Source organism: Pelophylax lessonae, assembly GCF_965119305.1.
Source record: "Pelophylax lessonae genome assembly, chromosome: 4".
NCBI classification, from domain to species: Eukaryota; Metazoa; Chordata; class Amphibia; order Anura; family Ranidae; genus Pelophylax; species Pelophylax lessonae.
Genome location: NC_138771.1, coordinates 523589409 through 523613933, shown reverse-complemented (window position 1 = coordinate 523613933; position 24525 = coordinate 523589409). Strand labels below are relative to the sequence as shown.

At 43.8% G+C, this 24525-nt stretch overlaps 1 protein-coding gene across 2 annotated transcripts in view; it reads left to right on the top strand.

Moving 5' to 3' along the window:
• Positions 1 to 736: 736 nt before the first annotated feature.
• The window catches only part of ATXN10 (ataxin 10), a 216946-nt gene continuing 193157 nt past the window's right edge, over positions 737 to 24525 (top strand). For both annotated transcript variants that reach the window (XM_082254890.1, XM_082254889.1), the window contains exons 1-2: positions 737 to 903; positions 19150 to 19335. In XM_082254890.1, coding sequence (XP_082111016.1) covers positions 743 to 903; positions 19150 to 19335 — 347 coding nt within the window. In that variant the 5' untranslated portion in view covers positions 737 to 742. The remainder of the gene's footprint in view (positions 904 to 19149; positions 19336 to 24525) is intronic.

Sequence of the window (24525 nt, the reverse complement as noted above, 5' to 3'; positions counted from 1 at the left end):
ATTTATTGCTATAATGAGTCTGAAATGCAAGACTTGGCTGGGCGTAACAAGATGCCCGCTGCCGCCTTCTGACTGCAGGTGTTCTGTTAGATTAGCAAACCTGCTAGTGGTGGAAGGCATGTGCAGTAACATGTGCAGTGTTTTTGGTAAATCAGCTTACAGAACGCCACCTCTGTTAGCTGATCTGACTGGTTTGCTAATCTGACAGATAACCAGCAGGCAGGTAGGTTTTCTACATGCAGTCTCTTCTGCAATATGCCTGATTTTTCTGTATCTTTTCGAACATTTATTAGCATTGTTTCTTTACCAGCATGTTTTTTGGGTATGAACATTTGCTTCATTTGATCACATATCCCAAATATCAGTGGGTATTCCTGATTTTACGTGAAGTATTGTAAAACGTTGTGTTGTGCTTCCTGGGAGAAGGAACACGGAATGTTCTTAGTTAGAAGAGGCTGTGTCTGCCCTAACACATAACACCCCACTACTCCCTCACTATTCCCTCCCCATCTAATCTCTGCACAAAGCAATAGAACATATTGTAGGTGCAACCAACCCAGCTGAGCTGCTGTCACAGCATATAAACACATCCATGTGCTCGCTTCTTGACAAGCAAGACCTTCCTCCAATCCGAACACTTGGAGTCAGGGCTGGCGGCTGCCTAATCGTATCCCATTCTGGAAGCGCTGAGCTCCAATAGCGTTTCGGATTGCACTGTCTGGCTCCTGGTTGCTATAGCAGCATGCGAGGGCGGGCTTTCGGCAAGATGGCGGCGCCCATGGAGCATCTGACAGCCGTGTGCAGGGAGCTGGAAGTATGGGAGATAGGCTGTACGGATAAGGGAGAGTCTGGTGTGGACAGGGTGAGGCGGGTCACCGAGCTCTTTAAGGAGGCCGAGCACAGGTGAGGCACATCCTAATAATTGCAGGTTGGTGTAATTGATTAGAGGGGCAATATACAGACCTGTAGGTTTAGGATTCATTGCAGGTAGAGGGATCTGGTCCTCCCAAATATTGCATTGCAGCATTTATGGTTATAGTGTGTTTCCTTCACAAACAGCCAAGCAACTGGTTCACTTTATTCTCCCTTCCAGGCAGTGTATACTTAAATTAGAACTAAAGGCAAAGCAAAAGCTTTTCACCTCACTTTGGGTAAAGAAAGGGATTGTTGTAACCCCCCTGTATGGGTTTTCTTTTTTGCCATTTGTGTCCCATTGGGGAGATTCCTTTCTCTTCCTGTCCCATAGCCCAAACAGGAAGTGAGGAGATCCCTGGCTATCACCAGAATTAGCACCCCCCATTGGAAGGATTCTTCTTCATTTCTGTTCTGGTGATAACCCAAAATGTGGGATTTTTCGTTCTCAGTGATAACAGTAACCAGTAGAGAGGGTGAATCTACCTAACAGGGATGCAGACAGCAATAAAAACTGACATGGGTCCACTCTTTCTAAAAAAAGGTTTTCCCTTTAGTTAAAGTGGTTTTAAAGTCAGAAGTGCATTAAGATAAAAAGCCTTCTAAATGCAGCAGCCCTCCTTATACTTACCCGAGCCCCATCTCTATCCAGCGATGTTGCACAAGAGACTGTCTGGGACTCCTTCTCCTCCTTGGCTGGTCAATCAAAGTCAGTGAGCCAATGAGGAGGGAGAGAGGCCGAGGCATGGCTCCATGCCTGAATGAACACATAGAGCAGCGGCTCGGGTGCCCCCATAGCAAGCTGTTTAAAGTGGGGACACTCTGCAAAAATGCAGCACAGAGCAGGTAAGTATAACATGTTTGTTATTTTTAAACCAAAAAAACAAAACAAAACCAAGACCTTTAATATTATTTAAATTTTGAAGTGTATCTAAATCTAATAACCATTTTGTAATGTGATATATTGCAGCTTACCAGACCTTAGATGTGGTGACTGCATGCTTTTTTAGCCTCTTTCTCCTTTATTTTCACCTGGTGAACTGCCCTATGGTATTTCAGCGGGTCAGGAAAGCCCAGACGTCCACAGGGACATTAGCTTGTCTGTAAGCCTGTGAGATTTGTTGGCCCAAATTTGTTGGTATGAAGGATGTAAAGTCTGCTCAAACCTGTTTGAGGAATACTTTTGGGATCTTGACCAGTATGGTTTGGAGCTGGTATATTAGACGCTGAAGAACATACATTTTTAACACATTATTGCATCCGAAACATGGAAAGTATTTGGTGGACCATTGCCTCAGATCTTGTCAAAGTCTAGTCAGAAACGGGGGGGGGGGGGGGGAAGTTGACATAAAAAATCCCCTTGATGCAGGACATAAGGTTGAATCCTAAATATATTCTAAATAATACCAAATTTGTGTAGGGGGCCTTTTGAAGAAGTGAGGTTCAGTGTTGAGGGAAGTTGATATATTCAAGGCTTCCGATTTGCTAAAGTTATTTTTTAAATTTTGCGAGAAAATAAACCCAGTAGTGATCAAATACCACCAAAAGAAAGCTCTATTTGTGGGAAAAATGACATAAATTTAATTTTATGTACAGTTAAAGTAATGCGCAATTGTCAGTTAACCACCTCAGCTCCGGAAGGTTTTATCACCCTAATGACCAGCCCATTTTTTGCGATACGGCACTGCGTTGTTTTAACTGACAATTGCGTGGTCGTGCGACGCTGTACCTAAATAAAATTGATGTCTTTTCCCTAATCGTCTTTCAAGACGGTCACCTTACAAAGACCTTCTCAGGAAACACCGTCCCATCCAAACAGATTTAAGCCCCCTGTTAGCCGCTGCCCTTCAATTCTGGTGTATCCTCCGGTGGGGAGACATCGCCAGGAACCTAGTGCTGAATGGCCAGGGGGCTGAGGCTGTTTCTGAACAAGGGAGAGGCTATGGTCTCATTAAAGGCGGCTATAGGTCGGGTAGGGTCCCGTCGTTTATCTTTTTGGGCTGCCAAGAAATGTCACCCCAGCTTCTTGGGGTTCTGCTCTTCGCGTTCAGGGAGAGCGATGCGGAGGTGCTTCCAGTCCTCCCACATCCTGCGGCAAGCATGGAGCTCTGACTGGACTGGATGACGGGGAAAGTAATTTCCGGTGAAGGCGGGCACTTCGGCTGACAGCCGCGGCTTCCGGTACCGGGCTGCGGTAATGAAGAGCGGGCCGGACGATCGGCTAGTGCGGCTGAAAGCTAAAAGTCTCAGAGGGGAAACTAACAGCAACAGGTGCGAGGCGGACCACTCTAGGAGATGTCGGAGGCACAGGTCTCAGAGACTGCTTCATTGGAAGCCAGCACCAGTCATATCAAGGTAAGAGAACCCTGGGGTGGTGTTCCCTTACTTTCCCCATTAGCTCCATGGTGATTAGTTCCCCCATTTAGTGGTCCGGTGGTGGTCTGGGACCCTGGTGGTGGTTGGTCCTAGGTACACTACTGAGGGGGCATGCTGTGCTTTTCAGTGCTAGGGGGCCTGTATGGGTGCTGAGTTGTGTGTTCTTTTCTTATGTGTCACAGAGTAAGGCCGTAGACAAGTCAAAATTGCCTCATAACTGTAGGAAAAGATGCCCATCATGCAAAGCTACTATGGGGAATCCTGGACAAAGGCGCTTTGTAAAGAATGTGTAGAGGGCTTAGTTAAGGAACATTCAGCAGAACTGTTTACTGATTTAGCTACATCTGTTAAGGAGCTTTCCAGCACTTTCCAGTCATTTTAAGGATTTATTTACAAATCTACAGTTTTCTCAGCCCCAGAACCCCCCTTAGCCAACACAGCAAAAGATTGTTCCACCCCCACCGGTAGTACCACCACAAGTGGAGGAGCACTGGGGGGTACTAATAAACCAGGTGAAGAGTGTGATAGTACACCTTCAGGCTCCCAGGGGAAGTGAGAAGCAGGAGTGGATGGTGAGTCCACTAAAGCTTCCAGATACAAATGAACCCTCTAAGAGGTGGAGGATATTTTGGGAGCGATCCACACCACCTTAGGGATAGAGGAAGAGAAGAAATCTCCATCTCTTCACGATCAAATGTACCAGGGCCTAGGTGAGCAAAAAAGAAGGGTCTTCTTGGTACATGAAGTCCTAGTGGAAGCGGTTAAAAAGGAATGGCATGATCCTGAGTGGAAGCCTTTCTTTTCCAAAGCCCTGAAAAGGAGATTCCCCTTTTCATAGGAGGATTCTTTTGTTTGGAACAAATCACCGAAGGTGGACGCAGTCTTCTCTCAGATTTCAAGGCAGACAGACTTAGCCTTCGAGGATATGGGCTCTCTTTCTGACCCCATGGATAAAGAGATGGATTCTCTCCTTAAAAAGACCTGGGAGTCCTTGTTAGGGAATCCTAAACCCGCCATGGCGATGACGGTAGTGGCCCGTAATCTGGAGTACTCGCTAACCCAGATTAAAGCGCATATTGAGGCTGGCACCTCAAAGGAAACAATTCTACCATCCTTTCCCACGCTTCTACGGGGCGTAGGTTATATTGCAGATGCATCAGCTGAATTTGTACGCATGTCTGCCAGATCTTCAGCCCTAGCCAATTCAGCAAGGAGAGGGCTCTTTGGCTTAAGACCTGGCAGGGCGATAATGGGTTCAAGACCAAACTGTGCGGTATTCCCTTTTCGGGGGACCACCTGTTCGGACCAGGCTTGGAAACTGTTCTGGATCGAACAGGGGACAAAAAAAAATCCTTTCCTGTTAAGCGCAGAAGGTTGGAACCCTTTAAGAAAAAGTCTTAGGCCCCTTTCACACATACGGTCCGTTTGTCCGTTTTTCATCCATCCGTTGACGGATGAAAAGCGGACATCAATGCATGATCTCCTGTTGAGAGCGGACTCTCCTTCAGTTTTGTTAGGGAATCTAACAGTCGCTGTCAGTACTCTGCATAATTTCGGTTGGAACATCAATTTCAAGAAATCCACGCTGACACCTGTCTTTAGACTGGATTATCTGGGCTTGACTCAGGATTCAGCCTTGGTCAAGGTGTTTCTTCCCCCAGACAAGCTGCAAAAGTTGCAGGAGGCGATTCGGTTGTTGTTGAACAATCTGTCCTCTCTTCAAGTTTGCATGCGGGCCATGGGTCTGATGGTATCAACCTTCGAGACGGTTCTTGTCAAATGGAACAAGGATCCAACTTGAACTCTTTCGGTTAAGCCACAGCACAAGGTCTGCTCTGTTGTGGTGGATTCAGTCTCCAGCACTATGCAAGGGCAAGTCCTTCCTTCCGTTGTTTTGGATGATGGTGACCATGGATGCCAGCCTATCAGGCTGGGGCAGGGTGCTGAGGAAGCTCTGTGCCCAGGTTACCTGGACGATGGAAGAGTCAAAACTACCGATAAATGTTTTGGCGCTCAGAGCAATAAAGCTTTGTCTGAGCCATTAGACGACTCGTCTGTAAGATTGTGCAGTTCGGATTCAATCAGACAACACCACGGCTGTGGCTTACATCAATCGCCAGTGGGGCACCAAGAGTGTCTTGGCAGCCAAAGCGGTGGCGGAGATTTTGGCCTGGGTGGAAATATTTATTCCAGCCCTATCTGTTGTACACATTCCAGGTGTGGAGAACTGGCATGTGGATTACCTAAATCGTCAGGTGTTGGATCAAGGGGAGTGATCCCTGCACCCAGAGGTGTTTCATCTCCTGTGTGTTTGGTGGGCAGAGTTGTACTAAAGTACTAAAGTATTCAACATTTTTTGTACTTAAGTATTGCAAGTAGTTTTTAAAAAAATTTTGCTACTCAAGTACTGAAAGTAAAAGTACCAGTAGTTTTGAAAAAAAAAATTGCTTCTCAAGTACTGAAAGTACAAGTACTGTGTTATGTAGTTATTAAAGAAAGAAGTCAAAAGTTTGAACATCATATTGTTTTTTTATATTTCAAATGCAGCTTTTATTTATGCATACAGTAGCATTTATTTTCGTATGCGCTGATAATACACGTTTTGAGGTTAATGAAACCTGCCATCTACTGTTCTGGCAGTGGTCATTTTGTTAATTGTAACGAATAACTATGCAGCACAAAAAAAAAAATACTGGAGTAGAAGTATTGAAATCATTGAAAAAATGTAGTGAAGTAAAAGTGGAAGTAGGAGAAAAAAATTATACTCTAGGAAAGTACAGATACCGCCTTTCGGTACTTAAGTACAGTAGTGAAGTAGTTCTACTTAGTTACTATACATCTCTGTTGGTGGGGGACTCCCGAGGTAAGTCTGTTTGCTTCTCGCCTCAACAAGAAGGTTCAGAGATTCATAGCCAGGTCTCGAGATCCTCTGGCCCACGCCACAGACGCTGTGATGGTCCCTTTGGGTCAGTATCGGCTAATTTATGCCTTTTCTCCCTTGAAGCTCCTGTCGAGGCTTCTGCGCAGGAAAGAGGTGGAAGGGATTCCGGCCATTCTGGTATCTGCGGACTGGCCTTGCCGGTCTTGGTACGCAGACCTAGTAAGGTTGGTCGTCCATGCTGCTTGGAGACTTCCTCTCAGAAAAGATCCGTTGTCTCAAGATCCCCAATCTTCCATCCCGCTTTACAGTCGCTGGCTTTAATGGCATGGCTGTTTAAAGCCAGGTGTTGAGAGAGAGGTCTTTCTGACTCTGTGATACTACGCTGTTTGAAGGCTAGGAAGTCGACTTCTAGGAAGATATCATCGTAGGTGGAAATCGTATATTTCTTGGTGTGAGTCACTGAAGGTGTACCCTCGCTTGTTTTCGATAGCTAGGGTCTTGGCCTTTCTGCAGAAAGGAGTTGATCAGCGGTTGGCTTTGGGCACTATCAAAGGCCAAGTTTCGGCTTTGGCTATATATTTCCAATGCCCGTTAGCTACGCTTTGATTCATACCTTTTTGTACAGGGAGTGCTCTATATGACTCCTCCGAGAAGGTCCCCGCTACCTCCGTGGGACCTCAATCTGATCTTATCTGTTCTTCAAAAGCCTCCTTTTGAGAACATTCGGGAGAATTCTCTGCTTTTGTTGTCCCAGAAGGTTGCCTTCTTGGTGGCTATCACTTCGGCTCGCAGAGTATCTGAACTGGCGGCGTTGTCCTGCCGCTCACCTTATCTGGTGATGCACAGGGATAAAATGGTATTTTGACCTAATCAGTCGTTTCTTAAGGTTGTTTCTGATTTTCATCTGAATGAAGACATTGTGTTGCCTTCACTCTGCCCTAAGCCCAAACATTCTAAGGAATTTGCGTTGCACTGTTTGGATGTGGTTTGGGCGCTCAGGGTCTATCTGGAGACCACTGAGTCTTTTAGAAAATCAGACGATCTTTTTATCCTTACCGAAGGATCTCGTAAGGGATTGGCTGCATCTGCGGCAACCATATCCAGATGGATCAGGCAGACGGTAGTTCAGGCTTATTCACTGAAGGGTCAGGTTCCTTCTTTTCCGGTGAAGGTGCATTCTATGAGAGCGCTGAGTGCCTCTTGGGCTTTTCGCCATCAGGCGTTGGTGCTGCAAGTCTGCAAGGCAGCAACTTGGCCGTCTGTGCATAAAATTCTACAAAGTGGATGTGTTGGCATTGAAAGATTGTATTAACATGCCTTATTATATTTCATATATATTTCAGTTTTTTGCTCATTCTGTGATGGAGTGTGGGCCCTTGCATTTGCATGGTAACGAGCCAGACTGACACTCATTCATACGGCCCTGGACATCAGACAGCTGTGTTTTGCATTTAGACGACATGTTAAACACCTTTTCATTCATTCATTTGGACACTTGACAGGGTTAAGTCTACGCATGGAAATTACTGACACCACCTAAACACATTTGACAATTGCTTGCATTAACACATGACAACTGAATACAGACAGAGCGACTCTGCCACAAAACACAGATTCAGATACAAGATACCTCATATTGACACAGATGCATAGAGAAAACAAAAGCCTTTCATGTACTGTTTCTGTGAGACATGTTCTATTGTCAAAGTGACCGGTAAATTGTAAACCAGTTTGGAGCAGTCTTTCCCGCTCAAAACGTGCCTTTAAATATGAGCGAAACTTGCAATAAAATCAGTTGTGTCTGCGCTAAGTTTGAGTGCTATGTGTCGTCACAACTCCCAGCTGGATGAGGGGAAATTCACTATCTGGGGGGGGGGGGGTTAGCGACTGAAGGGCCGTATATCATCTTTTAATTGCCTCCTGACGAGATTTGAGCTAACCGGCATCTTCGGAAGCTTCCGTTGGTTGCAAGGTTTTGCAGGCTGCTGTTTTAAAGAGAACTGTTTTTTTGTTTCTCTTTGAGAATGTATTGTTTTTTCAGGGTGAGCTCCAGTTGTTCCTGGTTGAGCTCCATGTTACCTGGTTGGCTAAGTTTAGCCTTTGGGGAGTTACGTTTCCATTTGCGTTGTCGTCCCATCACTCATGAATATACTGCTGTGAGACATCCCTATAGTTTCTGACTAGATGGAGCTGCGTGTGTTGAAGAATGATAGAGAAAACTGGATTTTTGTAAGAACTTACCGTAAAATCCTTTTCTCTGAAGTTTAGCAACAGACCCAGCACCCGCCCCTCTACTTGTGAGTGAATGGGGTTTTTTTCTAATCTAAACACTGCTTGCAACTTAACTAGTTGATAGCGGGGTGTGTGGGGTTTTGCCTGCAGGGACAGCCCCCATAGGTGTGGTTAAGCTTTTTTTCCTACTTAGTGCCTATTCCTGATAGGAGCATAACCCTATAGTCTTTGACTAGATGGAGCTGCATCTGTCGATGAACTTAAGAGAAAAGGATTTTACGGTAAGTTCTTACAAAAATCCAGTTTTTGTATAGCAGTTTTTTTTTTTTTTATTCACACACACATTAATTTAGGCATGCTGTAAAAATAATAAAATACGGTACGTTAGACAAGGGCATGATTTTATTGGCCAAATTCATGAAACCGCATAATAAAGTGGTTCTAAAGGCTTTATTTTTGTCTCCTAAAATAAAAAATGGGTCCATACTTGCCTACTCTGTGCAATGGTATTGCACAGAGCAGTTTCTTGCTCTTTTGGGGACCCAGCTGGTGCTCCCTGCTTCTCCCCTCTTAGAGGTTCTCCCAAAGTAAGCTTGCTGCTTTTTGGGGGAACTCCTGTTGGCACACTTCTAAGCCAGGCTGTATACATCCATATACACATACAGTGTGGCTTGGCCCTGCCCCCCTCACAGGATTTGACTGACAGCAGCAGGAGCCAATCATGCAGCATTGGATCAATAGAGGAGTAAGGTAAGTGATAGGGGGTGGGGGTAATAATTAGTGAAGTGTTGTGTTTTTTTTTTTTTTTTTCTCTACAGTTTTAGTGAAGGTTGTCCCAAGTCATGCAGGAGCTGGATCTTTTAGAAATCTCTGAAGGGTGCCCAGTTCTCTTCTTGATACTGAACTTCTGCTTAGAGCTTCAGATCTTCAGCCTAAACTGCATTAGCGATGATCCAATAGGGAACTGCCCCCTCTTCCTTCCTCCCTCCCATTGAAAAAAGTTATTTCAACACTGATTGTAGCACAATCCTGGATTGGGGAAACTTGGGTGAATGACAAGATAGTTCTTATGCCCCATACACACGTGCAGATTATCTGCAGACTTTTGTCTGCAGACTTACCGAAACCATATAATATGAGGTCAAACCTAAACACTTTCAATTTGTATGCAATCCGGCAGGCCCTTGCACTACATAGAAAAGGTAAGTCTGCAGACAAAAGTCTGCAGATAATCTGCACGTGTGTATGGGGCATTACTCTTGAGAAATCATAGTACATTCAGTGTAATGCCCCGTACACACGTGCAGATTATCTGCAGACTTTTGTCTGCAGACTTACCTTTTCTATGTAGTGCAAGGGCCTGCCGGATTGCATACAAATTGAAAGTGTTTAGGTTTGACCTCATTTTATATGGTTTTGGTAAGTCTGCAGACAAAAGTCTGCATATAATCTGCACGTGTGTATGGGGCATTAAGCAGTGTTTCTCAACTCTGGTCCTCAGGGCACACTAACAGGCCAGGTTTGATAGAAAACTGAAATACATCACAGGTGATATAATTTGCTGCTCGGTGATTGAAGTTTTCTAGTCTGCATCTCCCCAAGGTAATACTTAAAATCTGGCCTGTTAGTGTGCCCTGAGGACCGGAGTTGAGAGAAAGGCTTGTGCATGCTTTACACCAGTGTTTCTTAAAATAGGAGAGGGCAATTCAGTCTGGAAAAACCAAGAACTATTACCATCATACCGTTGGAAGTTCAGAAGATTTCTACAGGATCCAGCTGTCTTCACGATATGGATAATAATTCATTACAAGTAGGGATAGACCAATTTATCGGCAAGGCCGATATATCTGGGGCCGATATGCACTTTCCCCGATATATCGGTATCGGCCCCGGAACTGGCGGATATTGCCGATATTTTTGTGACGTCATTCTGCCTTCTTAGGCCACCTCCCTCGCCTTGGACAGCCTCATCTGGATTCAGGACTAGTCTCCCGGGAGTGTATCACAGCCATACACCCACCCACAGCAGCCCGGTGCCAGCCACCCACATCCACAGGCCCTGTACCAGCCAGCCACAGGCATTGTACTAGGGAGCCCTCCTGCCACCCACAGACCCTGTACCAGCCAGCCACAGGCCCTGTACCTGCCAGCCACAGGCACTGTACCAGCCAACCACCCACAGGCCCTGCACCAGCCAGCCACCCACCCACCACAGGGTGCCAAACAGCCAGCCACCCACCCACAGGCCCTGTACCAGCCACCAACAGGCCCTGTACCAGCCACCCACAGGCCCTATACCAGTCAGCCACCCACAGCCCCTGTGCCAGCCAGCCACCCTCCACAGGATGCCAGCAAGCCAGCCATGTTCAGTACCAAAAATTGTCTTTATTTTTCAAAACTTTAACCACTTTCAGACCGGAGGATTTTCCCCTTTAATGACCAGGCCCTATTTTGCTATTCGGCACTGCGTTACTTTAACGGGCAATTGCTCAGTCGTGCGACGCTGTACCCAAATATAATTGACGTCCTTTTTTTTTTTTTTCCACAAATAGAGCTTTCTTTTGGTGGTATTTGATCACCTGTGTGATTTTTTTTTTTTTTTTTTTTTTTTTTGTGCTATAAACAAAAAAGAGCGACAATTTAAAAAAAAAAAAAAAAAATTATTTTTCACATTCTGCTGTATAACATCCCCCCCCCCCCCCCCCCCAAGAAAAAATTAAAAATCAAACTTTTTTTTTTAACATTTTAGGCCAATTTGTTTTCTGCTACATATTTTTGGTAAAACAAAATCGCAGTAAGCGTATTTTGATTGGTTTGCGCACAAGTTATCGCGTTTACTAGCTACGGGAAAGATTTGTCATTTTTTATTGTGTGTGTGTGTTGTGTGGGTTTTTTTTTTTTTTTTTTTTTTTTTACTAGTAATTGCGGTGATCTGCATTTTTTTTCTCTTTTTTGCGGGACAGCGACATTGCGGCGGACAGATCGGACCCCTAACTGACATTTTTGACACTTTTGGGGGTACCAGTGACATTACTACAGTAATCAGTGCTAAAAATATGCAGTGTTACTGTAATAATGATACTGGCAGGGAATGGGGCTAACCCTGTTGGTGATCAAGGGGTTAAATGTAAGCATAGGGGAGTGATTCTAACTGTGGGAGGGTTGGGCTTGTGAAATGATCACATAGACATGTGATCCTATACAGCAGGATTGCATGGTCTCTATGATCATTGCAGGCATAAGGACGGACGGCTGTGTTTACATCAGCCATCCGTCCTTCTCTGTCAGCGGGCAAGTGACGTACCGATACGTGACTCTGCCTGGGAGAGCCACTCTGCCGATGTGTGTGTATATATAAAGTATATGGTTGGCAAGTGGTTAAATGTACAAAATATCGCACCATATAGGCCAATACCGATACGTTGTGACCAAAATATCGGTATCGGTCTATCCCTAATTACAAGGTCAATAAAGCTGTCGAGAAAAAAGATTTTAGCTGATCTTTAGCTTTAAAAACCCTTGATGGATGCAGAAGTATATAGTATATTTTACTTCATATGCATTTTTAAACCGGGCAGTCCCTGAGTTATGAACATTTTAAGTTAAGAACAACTTACGAATGGAGAGCGAGAGAGAAACCGGTAGTGAGAGGAAATCTACCCCTAAGAAGGGAAATTCACTCCTGTAAGAGTTATCATGGGGGGAAAAAGGTGTCTCCACTGAAGCTTTATCACCAATCCTTGTTTCCATGACATCCCAAAATTTTCAAAATCTAATTGTCATAAGGACAGAAAGTAAGGTGAAATCTTCTGAACAGGGGTACAGACAGCAACACAAACATTGCAGGGGTGTTAACCCTTACCTATGCTATCCAGAAAATGGGAAAATTATTATTTTTTTGGCTGGAGGTACAATTTAAAAATATACCTATTCCAACTTATATACAAGTTCAACTTGGTGTTCCTGAACCAACAACCATAAAATCAGTCTGTTTATGCAGTAATGTATGCTTAAGGGGTTAATCCTCTACATTGTGTAAAAAGGCTGTTTGCACAGATCCTCCCCTTCTTGGATTGCCCCCAAAACATGTCTGGATAAAACGGAGCTAGTGGAGTCAGTCTACACATGCTCAGTTTGGTGTGTGACATATTAATGGCTGTAGCCACCACAACCAGGGAGAGGTGCTGGAACGTAAAACCAGCCGTCTAATCAACTAACTCACCATAAATAGCGTGAATCGATGTACCCAAAAACAGCAAATGGAAAAAAATTGGTAATTTTTTTTCTTGGGAGAGTGCATGTGATCAGTACAGAGCCGATCACCACTGTCCAGACAGAAGGTCATTCTGACATTTCACTCCTACATGTACATTTTTTTTTTTTTTTTTTTACAGAGACCCTATAAAATAAAATGGTGTGTGTTGCAATTCCTTTGTCACACGGTATTTGCACAGCGGTTTTTTTAAATGCAATTTTTTGGGAGAAAAAAAATCAGTAAAGTTAGCCCAATTTCCTTGTATAATGTGAAAGATGATATGTCGAGTAAATGGATACCTAACATGTCACGCTTTAAAATTGCATCTGCCCGTAGAATGGCGGCAAACTATGGTACTTAATTCTCTATAGGTGTCACTTTTAACGCCTTTACAGGTTACCAGTTTAGAGTGGCACAGGAGGTCTGGTGCTTGAATTATTGCTCTTGCTCTGATGTTCGCAACAATACCTCACGTGTGGTGTGATCACCCTTTTACATGTGGGGTGGTAAGCTGGCTGCTTGGAACAAAATGGCTTTCTTAAATGAGTAACAGGAGTGCAGGAGTAACGTATGCGTTCGCATTTGTGTGTAAGCATGGTGGGACGGGGGCGCTTTACATTTTTTTGGGACTGCATGAGTGCTGCCGGCACTGGGGAGCTAAGGTTCATTGCGAGAACCATAAATGCCAACATGTACTGTGACATACTGAATCAGAGCATGATCCCTCTCCTTTAGGAGACTGGGCCCCAGGGCACTATTCCAACATAAGCAAATTGAAAAGCAAGGGGGATTAAAGAAGGTGTGTGGAAAACAGCCAGTCCTTAGTTTGAGATACTTACCCACCAGTCTGCTAACAAACCAAATAAACCTGTCTAACAATATAGGTTAACAACAGGAGTTTAGTTAACACACTTTTGCAAACGCATGTATAAGCTGCAAGGCCAACAACAAGGCATCCTGTGTAACTTGCAGTCCTAACACTAAATAACACTGCTCAACCTGAGTGTCTGAGTGTCTTCACAAAGGAAGGACATGATGCTAATGGATGGATGGGAAGCATATGGGATTGGAGATCGCCCAATCCTCCCCCAACCTGCTCCAATCCATGACTGGCCCATTTTTTGTATTCCAACATAAGGACCCCAAACACACCTCCAAGATGACCACTGCTTTGCTAAAGAAGCTGTGGGTAAAGGTGATGGACTGGCCAAGCATGTCTCCAGACCTAAACCCTGTCGAGCATCTGTGGGGCATCCCGAAATGGAAGATCGTAAGGTCTCTAACATCCACCATCTCTGTGATTTCGTCATGGAGGAATGAAAGAGGACTCCAGTGACAACCTGTGAAACTCTGGTGAACTGTATGCTCAAGAGGGTTAAGGCATTGCTGGGAAATAATGGTGGCCACACAAAATATTGACATATTTTGGCATATTTTAGCCATTTTCACTTGGGGTTGTACTCACTTTTGTTGCCAGCAGTTTAGACATTAATGGCTGTGTGTTGAGTTATTTTGAGGGAACAGCAAATTTACACTGTTATACAAGCTGTACACTCACTACTTTACATTGTAGCAAAGTGTCATTTCTTCAGTGTTGTCACATAAAAAGATATAATAAAATATTTACAACAAATGTGAGGGGTGTACTCACTTTTGTGAGATACTGTATATTGGAACATTTTTCATTTTTTTTAAATAGCATGCTGAAATTTGTACTTGTCTGTCATTCTGTCATTGTGGCACAGTCAATAAAGCATATTTTATGGGTAAAAGGACTGTGGCATTGTGTGTTGAGCAGAGTTTTTATTCAGCAGAAACACGGCGGAACGCAATTCCGACACCTCCAGCACTGACTGTATGTAATGGCAAGGGGTGCTGAGGTGTGCTGCAGGGTCTATTGATGCTGGCTGCTGGGGAATCTATTCTAGCTGGAGGGGATCTATTTTTGCAGGGGGGGGGGTCTATTGTTGCTGGTGAGAGACCTAGTGTTTCTGGGGGTGGGTCTTGTATTGCTGAGGGGTCAGTAGTTGCTGGGAGATCTACTGTTGAGGTAGGGGTATATTGTTGCTGGCTGTGGGAGATCTGTTGTTGCTGCTCAGATTCTATTGTTGCTAGGGGGGAAATTTTGTTGCGGGTAGTCCATTGTTAGGGGGATCTATTGTTACTGGCTGCAGGGAAACTATTTTACTTCTTGTTAGTATCAAATTCCATACAAATTGCAGTACTTGGCACCACAAAATAATGCTTGGTTCTGTATTCTGGGATGTGGGTGGGGAGTGGAACCAAGAAATGGTGCTTGGAGGTGGGTAGGGATGATGAAAGGACTGGTTTGGAAAAGGGGAGTTCTTGCACCTATTCTCTGAGGGAAAAAAAGGCCCTGGTGTATACAGTAAGTACACTTTAAAAATAAACCTACAGAACCTTTCTTGACCGTAACCAAAGGACTGCCTCTAAAGCCAACTGAAATAATTCCCTTGTCCTAAAAGAGGTTGTAAACTCATTGAAAATTTTTTTATTTTTTTTCCAACCTGAAAGAGAAACGCATAATGAGCTAGTATGCATTGCATACTAGCTCATTATGAAATACTTACCTTAGAACGAGCCCCCGCTGTGCCACCCGCTTACCTGTATGACAGGCGAAATGTTCAGTCGCCCGTCTTCCGGGATCGCGGCATCCGGCCAGCTGATTGGCCGGACCCGCGATTACGTTACTCCCGTGCATGCGTGCGGGAGCCGACGGTCACGGCACAGGGCTCTGAAGGAATGGCTCCAGCGGCCGTTCCTTCAGAGCGCATGGGCCAGTGATGTCACTGGCTGCATTAAAGGTAAATATCTCCTAAACGGTGCATGTTTAGGAGATATTTACAGTACCTATAGGTAAGCCTTATCATAGGCTTACCTATAGGTACAACTTGCAGAGGAGGGTTTACTTCCTCTTTAAATGTATTTTATTAATCTTTGTAGAATGCATAAAGTGATACATTTGTTTCATTAAAATAACTGCTACAAAAATGTTTGTTATTTTGTAGCCCTGATGAAGGAGAACATTTGTATATAGCCCCTGAAGTGCGTTGACCATCAAATCTTGATCCATTTTATTATGATAAATATAATATCTGGGCTGATCCCTATAGTTTGACACTTGCGTTCTTATGCTCCATATAAACAATATTTCTCTTATGACCGCTTTTCCATTTTTGGAGTAAATCCATGCAAACCCAGGAGGAAATGACTCCATGAAGGCAATGTCTCCGGTGGGGGTTAAACCCAGATCTGTAATACTGCAAGGCTAGTGCGTTAACCGCAAAGCACCAGGTTGCCCTATTAAGAAGAATAACAGAATACATGAATGTGGTACCAGATCACCAGTTTGGTGGGTCCATGCTGTTATAGCAGTAAGCTTTTTATAAAATATATTCTAAAACAAACTTTGATCTGTCAGTATTCTTGGCATCACTTGAGAAGCAATTAGCCTTTACTGCCTAGTAGCTGCTGCTTATTTTTATATACTTTTCATTGGGCAAAGTTTCCCTCTCCTGCTTTACTAATTTGAAATAATTGAGTGTTGCGTGCTGGGCAGTGGCAAACCACTAATGCCTTCAACGGAGTGTTTCAGCGCAGAGAGGAACAAAAGTGCTTCCAAAGTGTGGGATTTTGGGCTCGTGGCTCAGGTGGGAAAAAAATACCCATGACCTTACTTTTCCGATTTCTGAATGCACTTTGGAATGTATTTTTACTGCAGCTATTCTGTAAATAGGAATTAAGCTGTGCCATGTGCTTTCTTCATCTCCGTTCACCATATACAATCCTGTCTAAATGATTGTGCGGTTGTTTTGTATCTTGACTGCCCAAAATTGCATAGTTTCTGCATTACAGTGTCTTGTGACAAGGAATGGTTTTTAAAGTGGATCCATTAACGTCTTCTTTCATATTAAAAGCAGAATTTGCTTCAATGGTTATTCCTGGGACTTTGCAAATCTGGGGTCCTGTGTTCAGTGGCTACCAGGGCCATTATCTGTATGTAGTTTATATGATCTCCTGTGTGTGACTTCCCTCCCAGGTCTAAAAACATACTGGTAGGTAAATTGGCATCCACCCTTAAAGTGGATGTAAATCCCATTCATGAAATTTTGAACTGGGCACATATATATGTAAGGTTCACTTATCTCTCGCCAAAGCCCTAAGTCCCGTGTCTTTCTGCTACTCCCTTACATGTTCTCCGGCACAGAAAATAAAAGCAGCTGGAAATTTATGTTGGGGGTGGGTGCATATAGATAGACTAGCAGAGAGCTGGTCTATTCACAGCACAGCTCTGCATGTTTTTTTTTTTTTTTTCCTATGTGGAGGGGGTAGGGGGTGCCTTTCCTCTGATCAGCTGTCTCACAGTGTATGCCAAGACTCCACACTCAGTGCTGCAATAGGAAGAACACATTCTAAAACAATGTTCACTTTCTAAACAGTGTAGAAAGCTGAAGACTGCAGATATACAAATAAAACTTTATGTAGAGCGATTTGTTTCATTTTGGTGTGTCATCTGAGGCTGTTCACTTTACTGCATGCATGTGGAGGTTTACATCCGCTTTAAAGCTGATCTCTAGGCAGGGGCCCAGACCTTTATAAGCTTGCTTTTCAGCTTTCAGCAAGGTCTGTTTTAAAGTGGTTGTAAAGGCAGAAGGGTTTTTTTTTTTTTTTTTTATCCTAATGCACTTTATGTATGTAGCAGCACCCCTCAGCCCTTCTAATACTTACCTGAGCCCTAACTCTATCCCGGGATGTGCAGAAGTGCCTTGGCCATCTGGGACTCTCCCCTCCTGATTGGCTGAGACAAAGTCAGTCAGTTAGCAGAGAGAGGGGGCGTGGCCAAACAGTGGCTCCATGTCTGAATAGATACACGGAGCTGAGGCTCGGGTGCCCCCATAGCAAGCTGCTTGGCGGGAGAGGGTTTGCTTAGCTGAAAAAGCCTCTCCTCCCCTACTGAAGACTCTTGGCATGTATGACCTAATTTGCATAGGCCTGGAAATCAGGAAGTAACTGAAATGTAAAAACAAAAAAGCTTAAAACAAGCAAATATGAGATACTTTCCTATCCAATTACTAATGCTAGCAGCATAAGTATTAAAAATAGTCAATGTTGATTAAAAGAGTGAAGTTCCGCTTATAAAGTCTTCTCTAGGCAAATCCTTTTTTTTTTTTTTTTTTTTTTTTTTTTTTTAAGCCAGAATGGGGAAGGGTTAAAGTGATTGTAAACTCTTGGTTTTTATTTAAAAAAAAAATAACAAACATTTTATACTTCCCTCCTCTGTGCGGTTGGTTTTGCACAAAGCAACCCAGATCCTCCTCTTTTCGGGTCCCTCTTTGCTGCTCCTGGCTCCTCCCTCCTGTTAAGTACCCCCACAGCAAGCAACTTGCTATGGGGGCACCCGAGCTGAACTGCAGCTCCTTGTGTCTATTCAGACACAAAGCTGCTTTTCGGCTTTGCCCCCCTCTCTCCTGATTGACTATCTGGCTTTGACATCCGCGGGAGCCAATGGCGCCATTGCTGTGTCTCAGGCAATCGGGAGGGAGAGTCCCGGATGGCTGAGGGTCTCGTGGACATCGCTGGACAGAGATGGAGCTCAGGTAAGTATTTGGGGGGGGGGGCTCAAGGGGGGCTGCTGCACACAGAAGGCTTTTTATCTTAATGAATAGAATTTCATTAAGAGGAAAAACCTTTCTGACTTTTACAACTCCTTTAAGCAGGCAATCTATTATGTGATTTTCTTTCCTGCCACCAAGGTTGCAGGAAGCGAAATCACCTAATTCCCCTATTAACACAGTCAGTGTCGATGGGGGAATCTCTTCCACAGAGCTCTTGTGTTTTTTCAGGGGGCGCGGGGAGCCATCCTTGCTGGGAGAACATGCTATTCGCATGCTAAAAATCAAACATGTTGTTTGTACCGCAGTACGATGGATTGATTTGGGTACAATCAGCCTGCCCATAGATGGATCGAATCTCGGCTGGTCCTTGCTGAACCTGCTGCGATTCAATCCATTTATGGCCGGCTTCATACTCTCAAGTTTTTATTACTCTCCGTGCCCCCTTGTGCCTTTTCTGTTTGCCTTGACAGCTATTGTCACTGAGATAGAAAGTAAGAGGAATCCAAAATTTCAGAACAAATGGTATGGGAAAAATCTTCCAATGGGGACAACTGTATGAGAGTCCCTCCTCACTTTGACAGATTTCTTTTAACGTCCTGTTGTGTTTCTGGCTAAGGAAGTAAAGATAAATTTCCCGAACGGTACAAAAACAGCAAAAAATAAACTGGCAGGGGTTTTACGCTTTCATACTCCAGCCATAATTCAAGTGGTAGCAAACTGGTAGCTGCTACAACAAGTAGTGGAGACTTTATTTTAATGCAGGGAATGCCTTCAGGTAAAAACTGTTTGCTTTTAGGAGCTCCTTAAGCTTCAACGTTATTTACATCTCGGAACATACACTTTTCTTTTTCTTCCAGAGAGAATACTGATGAGAAGATTTTCACAGTGCTTTTAAAGATTCTGTCCAGAGCATTGCATGGAATCCAGGCTAACAGTGCTACATCTGACTCCTCTCCGGAGTGTTGGCTTGATTTGTCTGCCGAATGCTTCCGCTGTCTTAGAAATTCCTGTGTGCAATGCGCCCAAAATCAAAACGCCATCAGGTAAATATACTTATTGTATCCATTGAGTGTCATTCTTCATAGTAAGAGAAATGATTACTTACTCCATGGTACTACAGACTATGACATTCATATCATCCATCCATACTTCATTTACATTTTTTTCTGTTGAATATAATGAAGTCATTAAAGTGATACTAAAGTCTTGTGTGTTTTTTTTTTTTTTTTTTAAATCGGCTAAAAATAGCAAACATGTTAGTCCCGGTTCACACTACGGCGACTTTTCAGGAGCCCGACAAGTCGCGGTCCATTCAGTGCTATGGGAACCATTCTAATAGGAGCGACTCAATTCGCTCCAACTTAGAAAATAGTTTCTGCACTACTTTTGACCGAAGTAGGAGCGAGTTGCATTGACTTCCATTATGTCAAGTCCGTGCAAGTCGCGCCGAAGTCGCGGTGCACGCGACTTCACAGGTCGCCCCCCAAGTCGGATCGCCATAGTGTGAACCGACACTTACACTTACCTGCTCTGTGAAGCGGTTTTGCACAGGGCAGCTCAGATCTTCCTCTTCTTGGGTCCCTCTTGGGCTCTCCTGGCCTGTCCTTCCTGACGAGTGCCCCAACAGCAAGAAGCTTTCACACAGGTTTTATTATTTTCTTTTAATGCATAGAATGCATTAAGATAATAAACCTTCTGCCCTTACAACCAGTTTAACCCCGTGGAAGATCATTAGCACATACTGGAGAATAATTTATGTTTAAAAGTTTATCTTATTTTACCCTTAAACATTTTTTTGCTTAGTTTCAGATAGAATATGGAAGGATTGGAATTTCTAAAGTCAGGTTTCTAACGTGGTCTTTGTCCACGCTGAAGAAATTCCCATGCCCAGTTTGTCCTGAGGACCATTGTCTCAGACAGAATGTGATGTGAAATCCAAAATGTTATTGTTGTACTAGAACAAGAGATGAGGGGAAATGGGGACACCTGATCCAACGGAAGCTGTCTGAGAAGAGCTTTTTTCGAGTTTTCCTCTCATTTCTTGTTGCGTCTACAAGACAGGCGGGTGATGGTATATCCCCCCAATAGGAGAATTTCAGCCTAAACTTTACTGACGAACCTGTGCACAAAAGATGAATATACTTGCCTATTGTTTTTTTTTTTTTTTTTTTTTAGGCACTTTATGGTTTAATTACTAAAACTGGAGAGTGCAAAATCTGGTGTAGCTCTGCAAAGAAACCAATCTGCTGTCAGTTTTTTTTTTTTTCAATTTGTCAAAGCTTAGTTGACCAAGCTGAACTTATAAACTGGCTACCATGCACAGCTGCACCAGAGTTTGCACTCTCCAGTTTTAGTAAATCAACCCCCGTAGGTATACCGCAGTACACCTAATGTCCCTTTCACTTGAGCTTTCCAATCGGGTTTGCCTGTCTGTTTTTCAGGCGGACCTGATCGGCTGCTCCATGGGAGCATCCCCGACGAAACCCACGCAAGCTCAGGGAGAACCTAGGTCCCAAACTTTAATACATTTTTTTTTTGGGCAGCTCTTAGAGAGGTAAGTTGTTTTGTAAAGGGGGCTTTCCAATAGTCTAGGTTAGGGACCCTGTCAGACTTCATGTCAACAATATAGCTTTCCAAGCATAAAAGAGCAACAGTCCAAGAAAGGTTTTGGCTGCACGAGTAAATGCTAAGGAGTCCATCAACCCCAATAGACATATTCCAGCTGTCACTGGAATGGTAATAGTAGTTAAATAATGAGTAAATTGAGTGATCTCAGGCCAAAAGTCTTGTACCCATGGGCATGTTCATAACATGTAGAAAATCAGCAGAATTATTCACTCATCTCTGCCCCATTAAAGTAAAAGAAAAAAAGTATTTACACACATTAAGGGTCTATTAAATTTGTACATTTTAAGTGTCTTTCTTATGGAATGTTTTTAATTCAGCTTAAATGCCTGTATAAAAATTCCTTCCTGGAATATGGCTTTGTGCAGCATTCAGATGTGTCCTCCTGCCTTAGTCACAGCTACAGCTCTGCAATCAGGAGAATGCATGCGAGTATTGCTGATTGCCGAACTGTACTTGTGACTATGGCAAGGGAGTATGTCGGGCTGCTGCAGAGAGATCGCTCCTTTCACACTACTATTGGTTTATCTGTATGATGACCAAAAGGAATGTGCAGGAGGCAAAAGCTTTGCCACCAAGACAGACCTCTAGCTGCCTGCACTTATTAACTGTAGATGATTCTTTGTTTTAAGACAAGTCTGCAAGTCGATTTAAAAGCACTAATACTTTTACAGAAATTCAGTCTTCAAATTTTAGAAACTTTTCAATGCAGGCTGATGTTCAATTTGTTGCCATGTTGAATTTAAGAAAGGGACAGAATTGCATTTGTATATTTTCCAATCTAATCATCTTGGGAAATTTTGACAGATTAACTATTTTTATGGCGTGTGTGTGTGTGTCTTTTTTTTTTTTTTTTTTTTTTTATCGTGCAGACTTGCTCTTTAAGCTGTGTAGCCTTCCGGTCGTTTTACAGGTTAAAGGAAAGTCCTGAGTAAGCACAATCCCTGCTGCCAGGACCCTGGCATATAGAGCCCTGTGCCAAATACTTGTATGTTCGTGTGGTTTCACTGTGTGGGGCTGAAGTCTCTCCCTTTAATTATGTCTAGAAAACTTGCATAATGTTACCACAAAGCTTTGGGAGCTGCACAGCAGATGTCACTGCAAAGATTGGAGGTCCTCGTCCGTATATCCAGGAAACCTTCTGCTATGAGCCGACATTGAAAAAAGTACTCCACCAAGCCCTGTCCTAAAGTATAGTAACCACATAATGTAAACGTACATGCAGTTTCAGAGACAACCCTGTCAGTGGATGAAAAACTAAGGGTTGAAAAAACATCTGCTCGACCTTGCACAAGGATTGTGCCTGTTGTATAGAAGAGTGAATGGTTGGTTGGGTATGAGGCCTCTACTGTAGAAAAAATCTAACTGTGCTCAAAATGGGGAGCATTGCCTAATTTAGGACCTGTTCACACCTTTGCATTTCATACACAGTTATTCATTTTGAATGCCACATCAGCATATCTACAGAATATGCCTGCTCTACAGTGCACCGCAAACCTTTCAGTTTCCTGTGGTTGCAAAAATAAAACAAGATTGTGATAGGTATGGGTTATCGTAACGTGTTGCAGCACATGCATTACTCTCTTACAAGGTGGTGGGTCCTAAATCAGACTGTCAATCTTGTTAGTGGGATTCTGGGGATTGCTGACACCAAGGAACACTTGGAAGTATTCGAATAATATCTTGTCTGTATGTGGCTTACTCTCCTCTTCCTTAGTGTTTTGTGGCAGTGAAAGCTACCAGATTTCTCTAAGTACCAACATAATTAAATAAAAGGGCTTCCATTGATTCTTAGTTTCACCACTTTAATTGCCTCACAGGTTCTGAAAACTGCATATACCATTAGGCCTTTTGTCACGTCAGGAGCCAGGGGGCATCAAAAACAACAGTTTTGAATCATGGTTTTACCGTCTGCCTAAAAGCTACCATACAGCGTTTGGCTGACAGTTGCAGTACAGTAGTCCCACTGAAAGTTTCTGCTTGGCAAACAGGTTCACCTCCTGAATGCCTAACAGTGGCTTAGCGGAATTCTGAAAAGCAATGCACTGCCGATTGCTTTTCAGATATTTTACTAGTGGGAATTTATCCTCACAGTGTGTTATACTGGCAGTACAGCCTGCAAACAGGAAAGGAAAAAAAATCGCAGATCCCTCTATCCATACTGGATGAGTCTCCGACTGTGCCTGTTGTATCGACTCTGATTGGATGCAGCTGTTTTTGGCTGACAATTTTCCACCTGGCTGCATCAATTTTTCAGTTGAGGTATTTTGGACAGGAAGCAGCTGACAGGGCCACCCACCAATTGAGATTCATCTGGTTCTCTGGAACCGCCTGAAATTCGTACAAGCCAGTTTTACAGTCACATTTCGACATAGCTTTTAAAGATAGGCCTCTTTCACACGGCCGCTCCGTATGTCCGTATATCACCTCATCCTTTTGCGGGTGATATACGGACATAATGCATGTCAATGGGATTGCGGATGTCAGCGGATGAGCATCCGCTGACATCCGATTTGTCCTTACAGTTCTGTCCAGTTTTTTGGAACGGAACAGAACCCTATTTTTCTTCCGTTTAAAAAAACAGAACGGATGCAAAATCGGATGTCAGCGGTGTCATCCGCTGACATCCGCAATCCCCATAGACATACATTATGTCCGTATATCATCCGCAAACGGATGGGATGATATGCGGACATACGGAGCGGATGACACAAGTGTCATCCGTGTCCGTGAAAAAAAAAAAAAAAGTGCCGGAGCGGAAGAAAAAAATTGGAGCGGCCGTGTGAAAGAGGCCATAGTCTTTTAATCTGGGTAGACTTGTGTTTGATAGACAGAACAATGTGGTAGGATGGTGGTAATAAGTATCCCAAAACCTGAAGGGAGCAAGAATAACGGAATTTTTGTAAAATCTTACCTGTAAAATTCCTTTCTCTGAGTCCTCCGACAGTCGCCGCCCTCTTCATATTCGTCACAATGGGGTTATGACCTTTGCTCCGTAGGAGTAGCTAGGCAACAGAATATGTTAGTATTAAGGTTTTTAACATATCCCACCCCCAGGGGGTGGTCCCCTCAGTCTATAACCCTCCACTTCCTGTATCCAACTCAGTTTCAGTGGAATAGCAGTAGAGTATACAACCAACAACCCCAAAAGAGGGGCGGGGGCGGCGACTGTCGGAGGACTCAGAGAAAGGAATTTTACAGGTAAGATTTTACAAAAATTCCGTTTTCTCTTACGTCCTCCGACAGTCGCCGCCCTCTTCATATTCGTCACAATGGGGACGTCCCAAAGCAGTGCAAACATGAGGGGTGGGAAACGCAGTCGTGCCTAAGACAACGCCGTCTCCACATCAGAGAAAGGAACCTTACCAAAGGAAGGAAACCAGTTGGGCAATGAGAAAAAACACTCGCTCAACAGGAGCAAGAACCCAGGGAAAAACAAATAATCCCAAACAGCCAAGGAGCCCGCAACAAGGGCACTAGGGAACTGCCGCACTAAGAACCTTGCGGCCAAAGGAAGCATCCGCCGATGCCTGAACATCTACTCTGTAGAATTTTGTGAAAGTGTGTACGGTTGACCAAGTCGCCGCCTTACACACCTGGGCCACAGA